The sequence below is a fragment of the Rattus norvegicus genome, chromosome 1, assembly GCF_036323735.1.
Source record: "Rattus norvegicus strain BN/NHsdMcwi chromosome 1, GRCr8, whole genome shotgun sequence".
Classification (NCBI taxonomy): Eukaryota; Metazoa; Chordata; class Mammalia; order Rodentia; family Muridae; genus Rattus; species Rattus norvegicus.
This window is the reverse complement of record NC_086019.1, coordinates 17,021,783-17,045,257: the sequence shown is the minus strand read 5'-3', so window position 1 is coordinate 17,045,257 and position 23,475 is coordinate 17,021,783. Positions and strand designations below refer to the sequence as shown.

Genomic DNA, 23,475 nt, shown 5'->3' with positions numbered 1-23,475 from the left:
CATCATTTATTTTGAAGCTCAAGTTTTTTCCCTTTTGCTTAAAGGGGTCTCTTAAAGCCTCCTGACACACATATATACATATACATATATACATGATATATATACATGATGTATGTATATGTATATATTGTGTGTGTATGTGTGTTTGTGTGTGTCTGTTTGTATGTGTTTGTGTGTCTGTGTGTGTCTATATGTGTTTGTGTGTGTCTGTTTGTGTGTGTGCCTATGTGTGTTTGTGTGTCTGTGTGTCTATGTGTGTTTGTGTGTGTGTTTGTGTGTGTGTCTGTGTGTCTATGTGTGTTTGTGTGTGTCTGTGTTTGTGTGTGTGTCTGTGTGTTTGTGTATGTGTGTCTATGTGTGTTTGTGTGTGTGTGTCTGCGTGTGTCTATGTGTGTGTGTCTGTGTGTGTCTGTGTGTGTGTGTGTGTGTGTGTGTGTGTGTGTATACATGGGTGTGTGGGGGTGGGTGCTGGCTCAGCTGACATCTTGCGGAGTTGGTTCTCTCCTTCCACTCTGTGAGCCCTGGAGATCCAGCTCAGGGTCATCACACCAGGTGGTAAGCATCGCTGAGCCATCTCACCAAGCCATCCTTTAGACGGTCACATTGCGTTTAAAATTCTTATCCTCTGGTGCAGTGCGTCACAGTTCACATGGGCATCTGTCCTGATCCGATAACTGGTCATTTCCCCGAGCGGGAGATGTAGCCACCACTAGAAGGAGTCTTTGTCTGCGCATACCATACAATGTGTGCTTTCTAAGTGTACAGCCAGTGTTCCTGCTGGCACCATTAACAGCGTTTGATACTTAGTGTCTCACCTGTTGTGTTTGTCCAGAAGGCTCCCAGGAAATGGCATTAGCCTGCTTTCTATCTGCACCCGCCTCACCTCCCATAATTCTGTTGTTCTCTGTACCATTCTGAAGATGAAATGGAGTCATTCCACACTTCAAGCTTGGGTCATTTCTCATAGATGTTCATCTTCACTCTGGCTAATCTCCTCCCTGTCTCATCCAGTACCTTTAACCCTGTCTTCTCTCTCAAGCTCTGGACTTGGCATCCAAATTCACTGCATAAAAACTGACCCACTGCAGCCCTCTCTGCCTCAAGAAATAGCGGGTCATTCTCCCACCTATTCTGGCCAAAAACAAAAAACAAAAGCAAAAACTTGGCAAGAACTAAAATATCACTGAAGGTTCACCACCACTTATTATGATCTCTCCTGTAGACTTTTCTTTTGCTACTTTGTGGGTTCTTCTTTCTTCCACCCTTCTCCATCCTTCTCCCACTCTTCTGGACCTCCTAGCTCTAGATAGGAGAGGGAAAAAAGGAGGCATCATTATTGTTAGACACCTTCCTGCAGATGGGGGACGTCAAGTTCCCCGGGGAGCGTTTGATCTTCACCATCAGGATATCTGATGTCTTTTTTCTTCTTTGCACAGAACGGCTTAGCAAACCACAACCAACATCAACCAATCAACTACCCACCCCGCCTTTGGAGGCCCCAGCACTTATACACTGTCTGAAAAGTCCCCTCAATTCCAAATGTCATAGGACCCATTGGCAGATCCTGCTCCTGCGTGAGGCAAATCATAGTCTGCTGCTGTGGACAATCTGAAGCAGCCCACATCCCACCCCTGGGATTAAAATGAAAACATATTCTTACAAGAGTTCTGGTTTTTTTTTTTAAGAAACCAAAATGCCAGAATTGCCACTACCCTCCCCCTGCCACCACTGCATCTCGTCAGCCAGCACTCCTGACTGGACTATTTCAATAACTTCCTGAGACACCTCCTTTCCAGGCTAGACTCTGATCTGACTCCACCCTTCACTTCTATCCTTTCTGTCCGCTTCACAGGGACTGGTCCTTTCAGTGCTCGTTCCAGAACCATAAACGCATTCCCACTCCTGACAGTCGGTTGATCCTGTTTCTATACCTGGAAGGCACATCCCAAGGTGTTTACTTAGCTAACTCCCCCATTGCCTCTAATTTAGGTCAAATTCTAGCTTCTCATTAAGCCAGAGCTGACTACTACCGAGATGGAATTTCTGATCCCTCGTTCTCTGCATGTACGGGCACATACACACGCACACACACCTGCACAAGCACACACAGACACACGCGCAGACACACACGCATGCCGACTACTCTCATTACATCCACCTTCGCTTTTTATTATTTCTTTTATTTTATGTTACACATTGTCAATCTTTCTCTGCCATGTCCCTTCTTAGGAGGGCAGAGATCTTGCTTTTGCTCACCGAAATGTCTAGGACAGTGAATGACCCATACAAGGCATTCAGGTTTCTTTGTTGTTTGTTTGTTTGGTTGGTTGGTTTGGTTTAGTTTGGTGGGTTGGTTAGTTGTTTGTTTGGTTGGTTGGTTTGGTTTAGTTTGGTGGGTTGGTTAGTTGGTTGGTTGGTTGGTTGGTTGGTTGGTTGGTTGGTTGGTTTTTCGAGTCAGGGCTTCTCTGTGTAACAGCCCTGGCTGTCCTGGAACTCCCTTTGTAGACCAGATGGTCTACAAAGATCCTCCTGCCTCTGGCACCTGAGTGCTAGAATTAAAAGCATGTGCTGCCACCACCCAGACCTGTTTTTCTATCTCTAATAAATGAATGAGCATCTTCACTTGATGTTTTACTGTAACAGACTCATTGAAAGGAGACGCTGTGTGCAGAATGAAGTCAACAGATAGCATTCTTGATATTGATGTACCTCAAACACAACCTCAGCTGCTCTCTTCTTAAACGCATATGCACATTTGCCTCTTTCTGTGGGTGGAATCTAGATAGACTTTAAGTACCCGTCATTTTAATCAGGCAATGTTTCCAGAGCAGAGATGCTCTTGTGGCCCTGAATTATGCTTTCCCGTGCTCCATACAGCCAAGTAATGAGTTACAGACGGTCACTCGCTGTTCCGCATTTCCCCGGCTTTCTTTTTCTCATTAGTGGTAATTTTGAGTGCCATCGGGGAAATGGGGAAATGGGAGGAGACACGGAAGGAAACGAATTACTCTGTATGTCAGCTATACATTTTCCTACCAGACTCTTAAATTCACTCCACAACTAAACTTTGCTGAAGACATCGCTTGTGTGGCTTGAAAGTGACTGGAGAGTTTCATGTAAGATGTCACGTACCTTAACAGATGTCCAGATAGTGTACCTGCAACTTTCTATGCAGCCACCACAATGTCAGCATCAAGTCCACAAGACATGAGCATGAATGGGCCTCTGCTACACAGCTGAAGCTTACAACTCCCAGTGCAAGAGGGCATGCGGCCTCTTTGCCGTTTGTAGCATAGTCAATGATGGTCTTCACAAAACAGGGAGTGTTTCTCTCATCACCTTCTAACGCCTGAAGAGAATGTAAGAAATTAACGAACCAAAATTGAAGTTTGTAATCCATACAAAATTATATAAGAAAAGTCTATGCAAAATATGTAACAAACAATAAGTTATGTGTGGTACTCCCAGGACTCAAGAGCCTCAGCAGAAAGATCATGATTTTGAGGTCAAGCCTTGGCTACATACGAGACCCAGTCAAAAGAAAAGAGAGTCAGAGGGATGGAGGAGAGAAAGGGCAGGAAGATCACTTGTTTGTTTGTTTGTTTGTTTGTTTCATGTATTAGAAGAATTTCAAACATCAGGTTAACAGACCATAGTCAACTCGATTTAGCCCTTCAAGTGTCTTTTAAATGTCTCTCCTTTTACTATATTATTCTTTTTTTTTTGTTCTTTTTTTTTTTTCGGAGCTGGGGACGGAACCCAGGGCCTTGCGCTTCCTAGGCAAGCGCTCTACCACTGAGCTAAATCCCCAGCCCCCTGCTATATTATTCTTTACCCAGAGAAAATATCCCCTCTTTTACACACACGAAATTCTGCTTCTGGTTCCTTTCCGCAGATACAACACACTCAGGGGAAATTGGCAGCAAGAAAAAGGTGAGGAGACTGTTAAGTTTCCAAAGGCACTTCCATGAATCTAGGCTGCTCCGGGGGATGACACCGCAGGCCCCCCTCCACCTGCTGGACGAAGACTACCTTGGACAAGCAAGGGTAAGCCAGTCACCTCTAGGTCTCCCTGCAGCAGGCTGTGGACAAGAGCCTTTGCCCCAGCTGCCAGTACCTGAGTCTGAACCCCACTCTGCCTCTCAGGTGTTTTGTGACTTTGGGTTTGTTATTGAGCACATCCACTCTTATTTTCTCAAACACAAAATGAAGGTTATAGAGCAAATGTACCTCTTAGAGGTAATTAAAGATCTCTTAGATGCAGTCTAACATGCGGTCTTTGTAGTTATGGGGTAGGGAATGCTGGGAATTAAACCCAAGGTTTCTAAGCTAAGTAAATACGTCACCCAGTTCCATACCCAATCCTGAGGTAAAGCATGTCCCTATGCTTAACATACAGTCACACCAAATACACGTTAGCTATTTTCACTTTTATAAGTGTGTAGAACATATGTATACAACACCAAACTAAAGTATTGAGCTGAAAGACTACTACTTAGGGTATGGATAAATCTTTATATCCACCAAGTAGTCTTGTGTAATGGCACCTGAAAAATATCTCCAGTACTCATCAATGCTAACTCTGTGTTAGGCTCTTGGGTAGCATATTAGCTATTGCTGTTTTTAAGCCATTCAAAAAGCTTTTAATAATAAATTACTTTTCACTCTACATTGATTCAGTGAGGTAAAACTCAATGTGTGATTGTTTAAAAACAATTTTCAAGTTACTTCTAGCCTAAGTTGCCAAAGGAATTTAAATTTCAGGAATAAACTTGCCCCCATTTAAACAGAGGTCAAAAGTAATTGTTTATAGCCTACAGGATATGTTGTCTCTCCATATAATGACATATTACTACGTATATGCCACTAAACAATGAATAATAAATAATACCAGAGGAACCAAATTCCAATACCTGTCTCTAAAAGGATAAAAGTTATTTAGACTTTACAACAACCTAAGGGTAAAGTTAAATGATCACTGGTTGGTTGGTAGTTGGTGATTGACTAATTGGTTGGTTAGTTGGTTGTAAGTTGGTGGTTAGTTGATTAGTTAAAACTAACTAGTCGTTGATTAATTGATGGTGACTGGTTGGTGGTTGGTTGGTCAGTCAGTTGATTATGGTACAGAAAAAATGACACACCTCAACCTTTATGTCACATTTAACTCTAAACATGGCTTACCTTTTAATTAAAAAAAATAAGTCTTCATTATACACAGTAGGTCTTCATGTTATCTGGAATGGTCAGTTACTCACTGTTTGATTTCCTATACAGTTAATCTTACATGCAGTCCACACTGAGCAACACAATGTCCCCAGCAACGGTTTTCGCTTTGTTTTTAAGTTTTTATTACAAGGACGGGGGTGTAGCTCAGTGGTAAAGTTCTTGTCTGGCATGAAGACCCTGGGTTTAACCCCAAACACCACAGATACAAACAGAAACAAACAATGTGGCAAAGCTTCTCCCTACGGTCCACACCCTGGTTTAACAGACCTGTGCTTCCCGTGAGTAAGGACTGCGACAGGCACTTGAGGCACATAGCACTGCCTCCCTCTACCCCTACAAACAACCCCCCTGACGAAGAGGGTATCAGCCACATTTTACAGATGAGGGTCAGAGTAGGATGTAACCAAGGTCCAACAGCCAGGGTGCAAAGTGGCTGATATTGGACCAGGTAGTTTAAACTCAGAGCCTGCCCCTTGAGCTGACATTTGTGAGTGGAGTAGAAGCTGGTTCACCCCAACTCCATTGTGCATAGGGTAGAATGCTACAGTTTCCAAGTTTTTGACTGTTTAAATCACCGTGTCTAGAAGTAAGTGTTTGAGTCTCCGTGAGCTTCTCTTGAGCGTTATTTTTGTTTGCCTTCTCAGCATATGCTCTCCAAAGTTGGAATGTGGGACTTTGACATTTTCTTGTTTGATCGCTTGACAAATGGTAAGTTACTCCCAAAGAATTCTCACTGAAATGCACACCATAATGTGGATTCATTTCATAATAAACAATTCGTATTTTTAGACAAATTGCTTTTTCCTCCTTCCTTTCCCACTCTCATAAATCTATAGCCAGTCTGGACAGACCAGGGAGAGAAGAAGTAATTCAGATGAAGAATGGGGACCGCATCTGACCTTAGCATGTTAGGGTGGTTTCCTTCTGAACTGTGATTCCAAAGGAATCAGGAAAGCACGGATTGCACTCTGTCCTCACAGAGTATTCTGGTCATGTCCAAATGTAGAGAGCTCTTTGTCAGTCACTGAAAAGGGAACACACAGAAGCACACTGGATCAGTCCTGACTCTTACGGACTTAACCGCTGTTTCTTAAGCTGAGTCTGTCCAGTGCAGGTATCTCTTAGTAAGTCTAGCGTCTTCAGAAGGAAAATAATTGCCAGGGAAAGGATGCAAAAGCTTGGGCTGCAGCTGAAAATTAATCCCATTAAGTCTTCCTTCCATGTTTTATGTCTAATAAGTGCTTTACCTAACAAAATAATCAAATATGTTTTCCTCCACCTACGAAAAAAATGTAGATGACCTTAAGGCCAGCGAAAGACCTCATTTGACGTTGAGGTTGGTCTGATCCCTCCTCTGCCTTACTTGTGCATTAAGTCATTGCCCCTAGTTTTCTCAACACCATTCGAATTGACAAGTGATGTGCAGTGGAAGATCTTGACTTGGATGTTTACTCTGTGGGAAGCTAACTGATCTTTGTATGATATGGGTAGAGCCCTTCATGCTTCACTGTCCTATTTGATCGGCCAGAAATGGGTACTGATAGCTGAAATTAACTGTGAAAAAAAAGAACTTTTTAAGAGGCATTTGAAGAAAGGTCTAATCATGACTGTTACACAAATGTCAAATGAAGCCATCAAAGGTTTTATCTGTCTCGGTTCATTAGCCTGCCACTAACCTACCACAACAGTTCAAAAGTAGACCTCAAAGAAGTACACACACACACACACACACACACACACACGCGCGCGCGCGCACACACACACATGCAGTAAGACACACTAAAATTCATTTATAAACAGCTGTGAAAGGCCACCAAACTAGCTTCATTATGTCTGTGGCCAAGGATCAGTTCCAGCGCTATCTGTTTTCTTCATTGGAGAGTTCTGAAATAGCTCCAAGACCATTCAAATTTGTGGAGATCCACTGAACCAGATACCTGAAAACAATGTTCTTCACTGTCTACTGAATACGCTTGGGCAGCCTCCTGATCCATTGCAAAGTCTTAAATAATCTCTGTAACACTTTTTTAAAGTATTAAAAATACCTGTCACCAAGGCACAGTGATGCTCAGGAAGCTGAGGCTATTGGAACATGAATCTGAGGTTAGCCTGGACCATGATACAATGAGACTCTATCTTAATCATGAATAAATTAACTAAATTATAATTCAAGATAATTATTCTTAGATAATATCCCTTGAATGTTGTTATTTTATCTTTAATTTTGCAGCTCATCTTACCTGGATTGTGAAGTATTTCAGTCTTCTCTTGGATAAGTGTCAGGACGAATAGGCTACTATTGTTAAATAATGTAGTGACTTAAAAACATACAGTGAAATGTTAATTGGAAGTGACTGAAAGCATATTTTGAGGGTCCGTGTGTCTCTAAAATTACACATACATACTCAATTGACAAATTCCTCCATTTAATAATTTCTTTTCCTCTAGTATAAGAAGATGGGAGCTAATTTTATTTATACAATATAATGAGAAACCTAGAAAAAGACTGTAATATATATATAATTTCAAATGAGAAGTGTGGAGTTATTCTATCAGAGAACCCTTATTTTGGAGAATATAAATCTTATTTTCAGTCTTGCTGGTGTTTTGGTGGTGATGGTTGGTTGGGTGTTTAATAAAAATAAAGTGAGTGCCTATTCCTCTGCAGGGAACAGTCTGGTAACTCTGTTGTGTCACCTCTTCAACTCCCATGGACTCATCCACCATTTCAAGCTTGACATGGTGACCTTACACAGGTTTTTGGGTAAGTCTTTTTTCATGCATGTCCCTATTCAACCACAGGAATAAGGACAATGCATAACTCATTGGTTGTAAGCATCTAGGAGCTGAACAAAGGACTCAACAGATATGACATGGGGGAGACCCACGAGGAGGCCTCAGCCCTGCACAGACAGCAACAAGACAACCAAGGAATGCTGGGAATAGAAGAGATAGTCTTCCCTGGGGAATACAACAGCAGGTTATATTTGTGTATCTAGGAATGTGTGTGCGTGTGTGTGTGTGTGTGTGTGTGTGTGTGTGTGTGAGAGAGAGAGAGAGTGTGTGTGTATGTGTGTGTGAGAGAGTGTGTGTGTGTATGTGTGTGTGTGTATGTGAGAGTGTGTGTGTATGAGTGTGTGTGTGAGAGTGTATGGTGTGTGTATATGGTAGTGTGGTGTGGTGTGTGTATATGGTGTGTATGTATGTGTACACGTGTGTAGTGTGTTGTGTGTGTTGTGTGTGTATGTGTGTGGTGTGTGTGTATGTGTGTGTGAGAAAGTGTGAGTGTGTGTGTGAGTATGAGTGTATGTGTGAGAGTGTATGGTGTGTGTATTTGTGTGGTGTGGTGTGTGTATATGGTGTGTGTATTTGTGTATGTGTGTGAGTGCATATGTTGTATGTGTATGTGTGGTGTGTGTGTGTGTGCATGTGTGCAAATTTGAGAAAGCAAGGAAAAGATAGGGGTTTGGAGGGAGAAAGGGAAGTAGAAAATTAAAATACATGATAGAAAAAGGCCTCAAGTTAACCTTAAAAGATTTAATCTTAATTTTTTAAATATAACTTATCTGTCCTAAGTCATTGATGAATTGTTAGCTTAATGTGTTGTGCTTACAATACATTAAGGATCTATAAAGAAAACTACCAAGGATAAACAGATGTCAAGCAAATTCTGATAAGTCCTCGTACTAATAGAATCCCAATGAGATAATGATGATCCCAACACGGTTTGCTGAAAATCCTTAAAATGAATTATAGCTCCGATTTCTATTCCACCACTATGGGCGGAATGCTTCAGGTAAATCACTTCTAACTGTTTGAAGAAACCCACAAGTTGGACATTATTATCACCACTCGTTACACAGTTATAGAAAACAACTACTTCCCCAAGGCTAATGACTAGTAAGTGACAGACCTCAGATCGCACACAGTTTGAAGCCCACCATCTTTACACACACCGCCAAGGCCAGACTGCTGCCATCAGCCTTTCTCTAAAAGCAGCCCAGTTCCTCTTTGGTTCTATAAATGTTCTTATTTATCTCCCCATATGAATTCTCCAAGGTAGATTCCTAGTCACCTGATTGCTTGCTTCTGCCACTTAGCGCAGGTCTAGTTCAAGCCACACTTGTCATGTGACTAGTACCATGAACGCTAAAGCTGGCTCAGTGCCATCAGGAGGGAGACAGAAGCAGCATAGGCCACCAGGGTTACAGGCCGCTCACCTCTCCTGCATCCTCTTTCGAGGACTGCAGGTCTTAATACGTGGATCATTCAAAGGCAGCGACACTTGGACGCGGGGCATTGTTATAAGAAAGTTGAGGATTGTGGTCAAGTGATTTGCACACCACAGACTAAGTGTCAGAGCTGGAGTTTACATATGATCTGAACCAAACCCATTGAATAAAACAGTACATGCAGCAGAGCAGAGACACGAGTAACCAGCCCCAACCTGGCTCCTTTCCAGAAACACAGACAACCTCAGGCTGATTGCATTCTAATTGCTTGAGCAAAGTATGGTCATGAAAAGGGCCAAATCATTTTGATTGGTCTGAAGAGAAACAGATTCCCTGTACATATGTGTGCCCCCGGAACATGTAAGAAATACAGCCTTGGCATCCGAGGTAGCAGCAGAATCTGGAGCCAGGTTTGCAGCAATGCTAAAAGAATAGGGCTGTGGTAAGTCTGGACATTCTATACGTGCTGGATATACTTCATCCCCAGCATTGACTTGGTTATACGCTGAAGTGGGTTTTGGCTTCTTCTGTAAGTGGCAAACCAAACTGCATTGCCTTTCATTGGACTTGGTACCCTAAACCCCGCCTTGCACTGGAGGGACATGAAAGATGAATCCTTGAATAGGGGGACGTGAACCAGGGAGGCCCCGCCCCATTTGGCTCAGTGAAGCCCTGTCACAGCTACCTGCCAGAGGCCTAGATCTGTTTTGATGACTTTGTTATTCAAGTGGTAATCCAATCACTGGACAGCAGGAATCCAAGACACCGGGACTCTGAAAAAAGGCATCATTACCGCACATTATTAATAAATGGACACAGACTTGGATAACTGAAAGATGGTGTGAAATACAGTCGTCCTTTTCCCTCTATGTTTATTTCTCCGGTGAAGGAGAGCCTTCCTGAGATGCCAGAAAGGGGTGATTTATAGAAGAGGTGAGAAGCCACGAGAGCTACACAAGTGCTTCTGGCCTTTCTCTCCCCTTCCTCCCCACTTCAAACAGCCAAGATGTGTTGGGAGGCTTGCAAGCCATCTTCTTCAAAGGATTCCTTAGGCAATGCGCTTTAGAAACTCTGATACTTTTAAGCAAAAAGACCCTCAAATGAGTCTTACCTACTATGTCATTCTTACTTTGATATTAGCTGACTTAGCCTTCTATTTCCTCCTAGTTATGGTTCAGGAAGATTACCACGGCCACAACCCGTACCACAATGCTGTTCATGCAGCTGACGTCACCCAGGCCATGCACTGTTACTTGAAGGAGCCAAAGGTAAGGCAAGACCTAGTTGCCTCCGAGAAGCCCAGTCGGCATATTGCTAAGCACCAGTGTTAGGGATCCTTCACAGTAGGAGTGCAGAATATTTATACTAACGTTTTCAGAGTCAGCTCTGAAAATCTTACCACATCCATGAGAAGAGATGTGGATTTTCCAAGATTTCCTTCCATAGTTTATTGATTTTCTCAAGACTGCATGAAGCCAGAAAAATATCCCAACCTACCTCTTGTGTGTGTGTGTGTGTATGTATGTGTGTGTTTGTGTGTGTGTACAGATATATATATATATGTATATGCACTTTTGCAATGGACTTTTCCCACAAAGACTGCCACACTGTGCACAACTGGAAAGGCCTTCCCAGCCCGTGGTTTTTGATCAATAAATGGGATCAGAAGCTCCAGTTTCAAGTCTAATTTCTACTTGGCCAGTGGGAACTTTTGATTCAGAATCCATGAAAATCTGTGACTGTCCAACACCTCTCGGCAAGCATTCAATGGACCAACCCAGAGTCAGAGAATAAAGGCACGGTGACAGTGTAGTGCAGTGGGTGACAGTGTAGTGCAGTGGGTGACAGTGTAGTGCAGTGGGTGACGGCGTAGTGCAGTGGGTGACAGCGTAGTGCAGTGGGTGACGGTGTAGTGCAGTGGGTGACGGCGTAGTGCAGTGGGTGACGGCGTAGTGTAGTGGGTGACGGCGTAGTGCAGTGGGTGACGGCGTAGTGCAGTGGGTGACGGTGTAGTGCAGTGAGTGACAACATAGTGCAGTGGGTGACAACATAGTGCAGTGGGTGACAGTGTAGTGCAGTGGGTGACGGTGTAGTGCAGTGGGTGACGGTGTAGTGCAGTGGGTGACGGTGTAGTGCAGTGGGTGACAGTGTAGTGCAGTGGGTGACAGTGTAGTGCAGTGGGTGACGGTGTAGTGCAGTGGGTGACGGTGTAGTGCAGTGGGTGACAGTGTAGTGCAGTGGGTGACGGTGTAGTGCAGTGGGTGACGGTGTAGTGCAGTGGGTGACAGTGTAGTGCAGTGGGTGACGGCGTAATGCAGTGGGTGACGGTGTAGTGCAGTGGATGACAACATAGTGCAGTGGGTGACGGTGTAGTGCAGTGGGTGACGGTGTAGTGCAGTAGGTAATGGTGTAGTGCAGTGGGTGACGGCGTAGAGCAGTGGGTGATGGTGTAGTGCAGTGGGTGACGGTGTAGTGCAGTGGGTGACAACATAGTGCAGTGGGTATCACGATCGAGGCGTCTCCTTGCCATCTCCTCACTAACAAGAACCTGCTTAGCTCCATCAATTTCAATCATTCACTCAATACACAGACACTTCAACATGAGCCACTAAAAGCAAAGGTATCCCGGGATGTACACCAAAGGCCTTTTCGGTCTCCAAACAGTCCACAAATTACAGCATATATCTCTGCCTTTTGAACTAGACTTCCCATTTTCCTGTTCATTTTCCTGGTTGGCAAAAGTTTAAAGAGTCTCATACATTTCCCCCACCCTTTATTCCATGTTGAGGAAGTATGCAAATTTTGCAATTCAACCTACTTCTTTCAAAGAAGTGGCAGAGATATACATTAGTTAAAACACTCCAGGGCTGGGGCTAAATTCAGTGGTAACCTCACAAAGCATGCGAGAGGCACTAGGCCCAATCCCTAATACAGGCTTTTAAAAATGGATTAAGGTTGGAGAGATGGCTCAGCGGTTAAGAGCACTGACTGCTCTTCCAGAGGTCCTAGGTTTAAATCCCAGCAACCACATGGTGGCTTCACAACCATCTGTAATGGGATCTGATGCCCTCTTCTGGTGTCTCTGCAGACAGCTACAGTTTATTTATGTGTCATAAATAAATAAATCTTTAAAAGAAATTTAAGGGCAGGCAAGTTAGATACTCAGTAGGTAAAAAGCTCTTGTCACAAAAGCCTGACAATCTAAGTTTGGTCCCCAGATCCCAAAGTGGAAGGTCACAAACATACCATGGAATGCACAGGCCTGTACATACATACATACATACATACATACACACACACACACACACACACACACACAGAGAGAGAGAGAGAGAGAGAGAGAGAGAGAGAGAGAGAGAGAGAGGTGTTTGAAGAGAGGGAGAATAGTAATATTTTTAAATAAATGTTTTAAACAAAGAAACGTGAATAATTCTAACTTGTCTCTCTAGTTGTAACTTACTCTCTCTAAGTCAGGCTGGTTTCATGGCTTCTCCTGCCCATCAGTCATCAGTATAGCTCACAGACTGTAGCACTGCAGCAGCAAGGCTTGTTAGCAGGAGGAGAGAGAACACCCCTTGTGTTTGCCCACTTGCCTTCCACACCCTTCTTACTCCTGCAGCCCTTGGTGCCTGCTGCCTCACTGGCTGCCTCAGAGGGCGGAGGTCTGGCTAACAGGCTGAAGAGTATTTCATTCTGTTTGCTTTAGACACATCAAATGCCCTTCTATTGGCAGACAGCAATCAATCTCCGGATTTTATTTTATTTTTTAACAGTTGGCGAGCTTCCTCACACCTCTGGACATCATGCTTGGACTATTGGCTGCAGCAGCTCATGACGTGGACCACCCAGGGGTGAACCAGCCATTTTTGATCAAAACTAACCACCACCTTGCCAACTTGTATCAGGTAAAAGAGAAAAAAAAGTTAAAAATGAAAAGGCATATGAGGAGTCAGTTGCCTTAAGTACACAGCTTGGACCTTCTTCTTGCCCTGAAAGATGGCCCTCACTGAAGGCCAGCAGAAGTGAACCACATCTAAAGGTCATGGTGTGATCTTCAGAGCTAGGCTATCCCCTGAAGAAAGCTAAAATGATGTACAAAGATATCCAAAAAACTCGGTTTGTTCCAAAGCAGCTTTGAAATTGTCCTAAGTCAACAGGATCCATGAACCTACCCTCTCATGGCTTCAAGTATGTTTCTCCATGGAGACTGTCACATCCCTAGTTGTCAGCGGATGCTGGATCTTGCACATCTTAAATATCTATTGCCCACGTGCAGTTCTAATTCAGATTTGAGTCTCTGGACCCATTTCTAAACTTCACTGGCCTTGGAGTAAAAGGTATGTTAAAAGATAAGAGGTGTGTTCTGTTGTTCTGAAATAGCTCCCCAGTATGATTGGCTGGCCTAAAGGACTCTTACCAGTGAAATCATTTAAGATATTAAGTCCTATATTACTACTGTCAGTATATTCTTAACTTTCTGGTTTGTTGTTGTTTGTTTTGAGGTAAGGTTTCACACAAGCCAGACCAGCCTCAAATGTAACTATGTTGCTCAAGCTGGTCTCAAATTCTCAATCCTCGATCCTTGGCTTCTCAAGTGCTAGGATTTCAGCCATACTGATGTGAGTGTTCAGTGTAATTCATACGAGGGAGTCTTCTATCCCAACTTTGGATTTTGTTTTAACTGTATGATTTTTTTAAAAAGGCACTCTTGATAGATGGTCATATAACAGCAGCTCCATTAAGCAAGAGTTTTTAGCTCGGAGTTTATTTATTTCCGACAAAGCACCAGTGGAATGTGAAGAAAAGCGTGTCTCCATCCAAGCGCACAGATAGGAATTAGCATTCTGAGGTCTAGGGTCCATCCGGCTTCAAGCTTGCTGTTGGATATCCTAGGCAATCAGCCAGGACTTTCAGATTCAAGTGGTGGTAGTGGTGGTGGTGGTGGTGGTGTTTTATGGTGAGCTTAAAAATAAACCAAAAAGCTGGGCAGAGGCAGGAGGATCCCTGTGAGTTCAAAGTCAGCTTGGTTTCAAACAAGTTCCAGGATAGCCAGGACAATAGAGAGAGACCCTGTCTGAAACAAAACAAAAAGAAACAAAAACAAAATGAAACATCTCATAAAACAAAAAAATGTCAAATATTAATAACAACGAGTTAGGTTCTCACCGGTAATTAATAAAAACAGAATCTCAAAACAGATATTCCCATATGGTTCAGCTACTGAAGACTTTCTCAAAATAATAAACTCTTTTTGTTTTGGGTTTGTTTGCTTGTTTTCCAAGGTAAGGTTTCTCTGTGTAGCCCTGGCTGTCCTGGAATTTGCTCTATAGAGCAGGCTGGCCTCAAACACAGAGGTCCTCCTGCCTCTGCCTCCTGAGTGCTGGGATTGAAGGCGCGTGCCACCACCACCCAGCTATAATAAATTGTTTACTCAAACTTTTAGGAGTATAGGTCATGTTTAATAATTTTTATGTTGATCTCTTTATTAAAAGCAAATATTTTAATACAGTCAACTTTCCAGGATTTTCAATGCAATATGTAGTCTCGTATGTTCTTAACTGGTGACTTTTTATTAATACAGCAGTGGGGAACCTAGGAATTCAAAAAAGAATGACATACCCTCCGCCCTAAACATTAGTTCAAATTCAAGGGCTCACCATATGACTTATCCTAACGAAATTATAGTCTGAAAGGGGTTTGAAGAGCTAACTAAAGAACACAAACAGGTGACTTTTTTTTAAAGATTTTTACTTGGTGCAGTAAAGTGAGCTAATGCTCTCTCCAGGGGACACAGCAATCTAGACTGTGTGGTCTGATCCCAACAGGAAAAAAGAAGGAGACTGGACAGGGACAATTTGGAAGAGCACTCAAAAACACTGAACAAGATACATATACAAATAAACACAGAACAATACATTCGCTTACACATTTAATCAACATGAGTACTGCAGAGGAGAGGAGCCATGATTTATGTGGCTGTGAGAACACCCTGTGCGTGACTTCATTGCAGTCCAGACTGACTGTAAATAAAGTGTAAGACAGCCTCCTCTCCTCCCTCTGCTGTCCTCCTCCTTCAGTTCTGATAAAGATGGTGGCCTGCCTTTACCCGGAGAGAAGGTGAGGGCCAGGGCAGCTGGAGTGGAGGCGGGGTCAGCAGAGGGCACCCTCTCATGTCTGCAGTCTAGACCAGATTGGCAAGCTGACTTGCCAACCAGGGTCAATGTGCAGACGCTGTAAGCACTCCCGCCAAGTGCCTCCCTCAGAGGGAAAGCAGTCGTATGTCAAGGAAGGTAGACAAGAGGGACGGAAACATGTGAGGAAAGCCCCAGCACCAACATTACTCATCATCATACACAGAGCCACAGACAGGCTCAGTGACCTGCAAAGTATATGCACCAGATTTAGGAATGGTTGCCACAGTCACAAAGAGAGTCGTTTCCAGTTTAATTTAAAATGCACTTCCTCTTGATAGATTTTAACTCTGCATTAACTCTAGACAGATCTCTACGTGGACAATATAATGATTACATCTTCCATAAACTTAACAATTATCTCATTCTGTGATACTTAGCAGACGTGCAGGTGGTCTGCCTAGCCATTTCCTACAGGCAATTGAGGTGTGGGTTAACAACTTAAACTCCACTTAGTTAGTTAGTTAGTTAGTTAGTTAGTTAGTTAGTTAGTTGTTGGAGACATTGTTTCTCTGTGCAGCCCTAGCTGTCCTGAAACTCACTTTGTATAAACTTAGACCAGACTGGCCTCAAACTCACAGAGATCCTTGCTGCCCGAGTTCTGGGATTTAAGGCATGCACCCCCACTGCCCAGCCTCCTTTTTATTTTAAATGACTGAATTACATGCACCAGGCTAATAGACCAGGAGGGACAGTCTCTATGGCTGCTCCTCAAAAATGTGATTAGAAAGATTATTCATACCCTTATCATTTCTGCAGGATGAAAGGTATTCTGGGTAGAGTATTAAACTCTGTTTGGGCAGATAGCATGAATGAGGGCAGGATGTCAAGAAGCCATAAAGCGGGGCCAGAGGTTTGTCAACGACCAAGATCTTATTTTGAACTCAAGATGCTCCTCTTCCTCTGAGACACCCAGATGAGGCCCTTGGGGCGTCTCCAAGGAGACCGTTTGGTTTGTTAGGCGAGAGCCAGGCAGAAACTGTTATTTCCAGAGTCATTTCGTGAGCAATTAAGAATGAAAACACAAACCACATTTGCGCTGTTGTTTTTCTTCCTGTATCCTCTAGATTTAAAAGTGGGGAAACATCTGATTTCTGTGGATACCAGACTCTCAGTTTATCAACATCACTCTAAGTATTTTCATCAAAGAAAGCATCCAGTAAATAGAATGGGAAAAGCCAGCCACAGTGGCTCAGGCCTGCGATCCCAGCTACCCAAGGAGACGAAGGCAGCAGGGCTGCAGATTCAAGGCCAGCCTGGGCGATTTAGAGAGACCTCCCCATCTCAAAATATTAAGGAAAAGGAAAACTGGGGCTATAGCTCAGCTGTAGAGAGATTGCCTACCTGCACAAGACTCCAGATTCAAGTCCCATTACCACAAAAAGAAAGGAAGGAAGGAAGGAAGGAAGGAAGGAAGGAAGGAAGGAAGGAAGGAAGGAAAGAAGGAAAAAAGGAAAGAAGGAAAGAAGGAAAAGGAAAGGAGAGGAAAAAGGAAAAGGAAGGGAAGGGAAGGGAAGGGAAGGGAAGGGAAGGGAAGGGAAGGGAAGGGAAGGGAAGGGAAGGGAAGGGAAGGGAAGCCACCTTGCATAGCAGCAACTCAGCTGCCAGATACTCTTGGCCAGCAGCCTCTTGATTTAATTTGAAAGCCTGTGTTGGTGGGTTTATTAAATGCCAGCAATCAAATAGATTGTTTTGTCTCTGGGACATACCATAGTTGTTTTGCCTTCAATGTGGTAAGGGTGTTGTTTTTCCGGATTAAAATTCTAATAGACCTTGTGGCCACAAAGGTGGAATTTTATTCCTTCAACACAAAGATGAAGATTAGTCTTGGGCTCAGGGGATGGTTTATTTGGTTGGAATGCAAGCACGAGGACCAGCATTTGAATCCCCAGCACCCACACGAGAGCTGGTTCTAACCCCAGAACAGGGGGAAGCAGAAGGGTACTAGAGACTCTCTGCCACTCTCATGGAAACTGCCAGCTCTGGGCTCAGGGAGAGATCCTGTCTCAAAAACAAGGTGTAAAGCATGAGAGGAAGATGCCCAAGGTCAGTCAGTAAGCTCTAGATGCATATGCGCAGAAGACTACCTTACATACACACACACACACACACACACACACACAAAATAAGAAATAAATAAATAATTTTTAAAAGCTTATTCTAAAACTGCAAATGTGTGTATTCAAATCTGAGATGTGAATCCATATTGCCACTGGGACAATGTGAAATTGCTGAACTAACCCTTCTCCAGGGCAGATGGATCGCTGCCTCTTGTATTTTCCCAGACTAGCTAGGGTATCAGGGGACATGAGGGTGGGGTCATCCTATCAGATGTTCACAGCCCACGACCAGGTCTGAACTTTGTCTTCTTCCTCCCAGTCTGCACGGCTGCTCTGGTTCCAGGGACAAGCCATCGTCATCTCTGACAGTTCCCTGGGAATACTAGTGACTGGTCTGATGCTCACCCTTGCTTTTCCCTAGTTCAGGACGTAGACATCTTCCTGCCTCCGTGTAGCCACATTACTGGGTCCAAACCAGGAACATCTTTGAAATTAAAATTTCAGATTATAGCCCTATATTTTTTTTGCAGAGAATTATGGTAGTGTTATAATAGATTTCACAGATAAAAATATATGACATTAAACTAAAATTCTGGGGATGGACTAGTGAGTAAGTGCACTCACTGTGTGAACATTAGAACCCGAGTGTTTGAATTCCTACCACTGTGTGAAAAGCTGGGTGTGGCAATACAGGAATCTAACCCTAGCACTGGGGTTAGGAAGGAGGCAGAGGCAGGAGACTCTCTGGAGCTTGCTGACCACCAATCTAGCTCCAGGCTCAGAGGAACAGCCTTCTTGGAACAAGACAGACAACAATAAAGAGAAATATCCAGTGTCCTTCTCTGGCCTCCACATGGACAGGTGCACACAGCACACACAGATACACACACACACACACACACACACACACACACGCACAGAAGCACACACACATACAGGCACACATACACACACACACATACACACACACACATATACAGGTACACACATACATACACAGGCACATGCCACACACACACACACACAGAAGCACACACACATACAGGCACACATACACTCATACACAAACATACACACACACATACACAAACACACACACATACACAAACACACACACATACACAAACACACATATACACAAACACACACACATACACAAACACACACACATACACACACACACAGAAGCACACACACATACAGGCACACATACACACACAGGCACACACAGGCACGCACATGCAGACACACACACACACATACACACACACACAGAAGCACACACACATACAGGCACACATACACACACAGGCACACACAGGCACGCACATGCAGACACACACACACACACACACATAAAAATCAGTAAATAATAAAACTCTATAAGGAATAGACTAAAAAAATGGAAGGTCCGGGCTGGTAGTTTAGCTCAGAGGTAGAGCAAATGCCTAGCGTGTCATAGGTGAGGTCTTGGGATCAAGTCTCGCAATCAAGAAAGGAGAGAAAACAACAGTAACAGTGGTCAATCTCTGATTTAAAATTTCTGGCTTAACTAATACATTATTCATGTGCTTTTTTTTTCAAGGAGAAATGAACAGGCATTAAGAGTAAATGGTGTTTTGATTCCATGAATACATTTAATATGCAAAAATATGGTGCTGAAATGCTAATGTTTACAAATAAAGCAGGGCATAACTGAATGGCTTACATTTTTAGATATCAATTCTGAAAAGAAAGGGCAATATTAAATCTAATTACAGGTATCTGTGAGCTTCTATAGCTCGATACAGCAGCACAGAGAAAACTCTTAGGATCCAACAAGAACCATGTGCATAGTCCCAGGTTTTAATGCTGCAGGCATGAGTTGAAGATGCTCCTTGGCCAGTCACCAACAGGGTGCCAGCCTCACAGGTCATTCTACCTGAGGTCAGAACATCCAGGGGCTCCTTGAAGGTTAAATGCGACTAAACGAAGTGCTTGGCCCAAAGGCGCTGCTTGGTGTACCCCTTCTCTTTACCGCCCTTCATTTCTTACCGTCTTGAAGGCAGATGAGTGGCGCTGGCCCTACACCATCCTGACCAAACCGTTGTTGGTATAAGACACTGCCCACACGAGTCTGTTTGCCATCAGACACTCTTTCACTGGTGCCAGGCTCCCAGCCTTTCACTCTCCTCTCAGTCCCTCGGTACTCCTATCCAAATAACACTTCGCCAGCAAACTTCCAAAGTTTCCTCATAGTCCATCTGCAGGAGATCGTTAATGAAGATGTTAAGTCAGGCTGGCATACAAAACACTGCCGAAGGCCAGCCTCCTGACCCTCCTGCTCCTCCAACAGAGATGTAGTGCCATTTGTCATTAGGTCTTGTTACAATTTTTTTGGCCCCCTGAAGAACTCATGTGAGGTAGCTCGTGTCTATATCTGTCTGACTTAGTCTGGCAAGTGAGCTCATGAGCGACCGAGTTAAATGTCACTGCAGGAAGGAACATCTGTTACTCTACACTAACCTATCGCTCTCCCTGCTCATAAATCTTTACAATCAGAACCAATTAGTCTAGCACGTTACTTTTAACAAACATTCTCTTTTGTTGAGTGTGGCTTATGCCCAAAAGGAAACAATAGACCAGTGGAGGAAAGTAATAAAATTCCATCACTGGTTCAAACATGGTCAAGTGGTAAATAAAAATAACTTGGCAAGAGGAGGCAATTGCAATACACGATCTCTCCCAGGATGGGCTTAAAGAAGAGTCTTGAGAAGCTCATCACAACAGAATCCTGGAGAGATGTCAGAAGCAAGAATAGGTGTATTTTCCCTGAACTGTGTTTGTGTCTGTGTGTGTGAGATTGTGTGTGTGAGTGCGTGAGAGTGTATGTGAGTATGTGTATGTGTGTGTGAGTGTGTGTGTGTATGTGTATATGTGTGTGAGTGTGAGTGCGTGTATATGTGTGAGAGTGTGTGTATGAGAGAGTGTGTGAGTGTGTGTATGTGTGTGTGAGAGTGTGTGTATGTGTGTGAGTGTGAGTGCGTGTATATGTGTGAGAGTGTGTGTGTGAGAGTGTGTGTGAGAGTGAATATGTGAGAGTGTGTGAGTGTGTGTATGTGTGTGTGAGTGTGTGTATGTGTGTGAGTGTGTGTGTGTGAGAGTGTGTGTGAGTGTATGAGTGTGTATGAGAGAATGAGTGTGTGAATGTGTGTGTGTGAGTGTGTGTCAGTATATGTATGAGTATGAGTGTGTGTGTGAGAGTGTGTTTGTGAGTGTGTGTGTGAGTGTGTGAGAGTGTGCATGAGTGTGTGTGAGTGTATGAGTGTGGGAGCGTGTGTGTGAGTGTGTGTGAGTATGTGTATGAGTGTGTGAGTATGTGTGAGTATGTGTATGAGTATGTGAGTGTGTGTGTGTGAGAGAGTGTGTTTGTGAGTGTGTGTGTGAGTGTGTGTGTGTATATTTGTGAATGAGTGTGTGTGTATGTTTGTGTGAGAGTGTGTGTGTGTATGTGTGAGTGTTTTAGGGGACCCTGGATTGTGTCACTCACAGGGACTCTCTTTCCATTTGCTAAAAACAAGTTGGGGACTATACGATTTGTTTGGATCTGGTTAGGTTGTGTTTTTTCTTTTTTGCTAGTTATCTGGGAAACAAAATCTCAATTGAGGAAATGCCTCCATCAGATTGGCCTGTAGGCGAGTCTTTAGGGCATTTGCTGATTAATGATCAATGTGTAAGAGCCCAGCTCACTTGGGGCCAGTGCTATTCCTGGGCACATGGTCCTAAGTGAGCTGAGAAAATCCGCTAAGCAAGCCACAGGGAGCAAGCTAATAAGCAGCATTCTATGGCCTCCTCTTCAGGTCCTGCCTCCAGGTTCTTGCTCTGCGTCCCCTCAGTGAAGGACTGCAAGTTGTAAAATAAAATAAACCCTTTCCTCCCAGTTACGTCTTGTCATCGTCTTCACCACAGTAAGAGGAAGTGAAAAGAACAATGGTTATCCTTGCTCTGTCCCTTCCTATTTTCTAAACGGTGGTAAAATGCACCATCTCAGCCACTCTGAAAAGTGGGATTCAGTCTATTGAGTGCAGCTAGAGCTTGCTCCCCTGGCTTGCTTAGCCAACTTTCTTAGCTCACCCAGGACCATGTGCCCAGGGGTGGCACTGCCCCCAAGTGAGCTGGGTCCTTCCCCATCAGTCAATGACCAAGAGCATCTATAATGATACCCAGCCACCATGACCCCATTTCTCTAGAACATCTTATAAAATTCTGTCTTCATTCAGCAAGAGTTTCCATCCTCTGTCCCTCCCATCCCGCCAGCCACCGGCCCTCATTCTGTCTCTACAACTGTCACTGTATAAGTCACCTCATGTAAATACAATTGAACAGTTTTCTTTAACTTTTAAATAATGTTATCTTTTACATTTTTTAATGAAGTTAAAATTACTCTTAAAATAGTACAGAGGTCAGGCTTGGTGGTATACACCTATAATCCCAGAACTCAGCAGGCCAAGGCAGGAAGATTGATAGTTAAAGGCTAGCCTGGGCTACATGTTAGCTTTAAGGATAGCCTATAAATTCTGTGACTCTGTTTTAGGAAAACCAAAAACAGAAAGAAAAAGAAAAACTTCCACTAACAGTAAGTTCAAGGGAGAAGCCAGACATAACCGATGTTCCCCAAAAGTGAGATTTATCAAAGTAACTGGACAAGGGAGCAACCATCAATTTCATTTCACAGACTTCAGAGGCTAAATGTCAAGATTCTCATCATGGAGGTAGTCAAAGCTATCCCCTTAATAGCAGTTCTTGAACCTTAGTGCACATAAAAATTCATTCCTGGTGGCTGCAGAGATGGCTCAGTAGGTAAGAGCTCATATCACTCTTGCAGAAGACACACAAGTCCTAACAGTAGAATCCAATGGCTTACAACTACCAGTACTCCAGCTCCAGGAGATCTAATGTCCTCTATGACCTCCAAAGATACCTGAATTCATGTGTGTGTGTGTGTGTGTGTGTGTGTGTGTGTGTGTGTGTGTGTGTGTAATATATGTGTGTGTGTGTATAATATATGTGTGTGTGTGTGTGTGTGTCTCCAAAAATAGAATCTTTTTGTAAACCTATCCAATAACCAAAACAATCTGAAGTCTGGATGTGTTGCCAAGGGCCATGGGAATCTGGGTATAGGAGGATCTTATCAGCTAAGGTCAGCACAGCAGATTACACTGGAAATCGTGACAACCGCCTATGCTCGGTTTAGTCAAGCAATCTCGGATGAAGTCAGAACTGTAGAGTGCTGACACCTATTATGACCAGTCCCAACTGCTTCACTCTGCTCTTCTAACATGCAGGGTCACCTGAGTGAGCTGTAGAAAAGCAGGGACAGCGGCTCATGTTATCATGACATGACATGAATCAGTCAACCTAGACTCCAAGGGACCCTGCACCCCAAACGTCACTGCAGCCTGAGGAGGAGGCTGAGGGCTTTTCACTTTGGTTTTCATATTGGCTGTCCCCAAGGTGCGCTCAACTGTGAAAGATGGTTATCTAATTCTTGTCCTCTTTACAGCCTGTGTTTTCTCTCCTTCTAGAACATGTCCGTACTGGAGAATCACCACTGGCGGTCTACAATCGGCATGCTTCGGGAATCAAGGCTCCTTGCTCATTTGCCAAAGGAAATGACGTAAGTGCTCTAGAGACGAAGCAGATTGATGTGCACACGGTAAAGATCAGGGCGTGCCAGGACGCTGCATCAGTAGCGGGGAGCCCGCTGCTGGGTTTCCTGGATTGTCC

At 43.7% G+C, this 23,475-nt stretch overlaps 1 protein-coding gene across 7 annotated transcripts in view; it reads left to right on the top strand.

Annotated features, from left to right (window-relative positions):
• Pde7b (phosphodiesterase 7B) overlaps nucleotides 1-23,475 on the top strand; it is a 318,757-nt gene that overhangs the window by 267,571 nt on the left and 27,711 nt on the right. For all 7 annotated transcript variants that reach the window (XR_005488707.2, XM_039082826.2, XM_039082864.2 and 4 more), the window contains 6 exon segments: nucleotides 3,896-4,047; nucleotides 5,871-5,934; nucleotides 7,895-7,990; nucleotides 10,626-10,726; nucleotides 13,232-13,363; nucleotides 23,274-23,365. Coding sequence is in view for 6 of the 7 variants with exons in the window: in XM_039082826.2 (XP_038938754.1) it covers nucleotides 3,896-4,047; nucleotides 5,871-5,934; nucleotides 7,895-7,990; nucleotides 10,626-10,726; nucleotides 13,232-13,363; nucleotides 23,274-23,365 (637 nt within the window). In the remaining variant the exon portion in view is untranslated.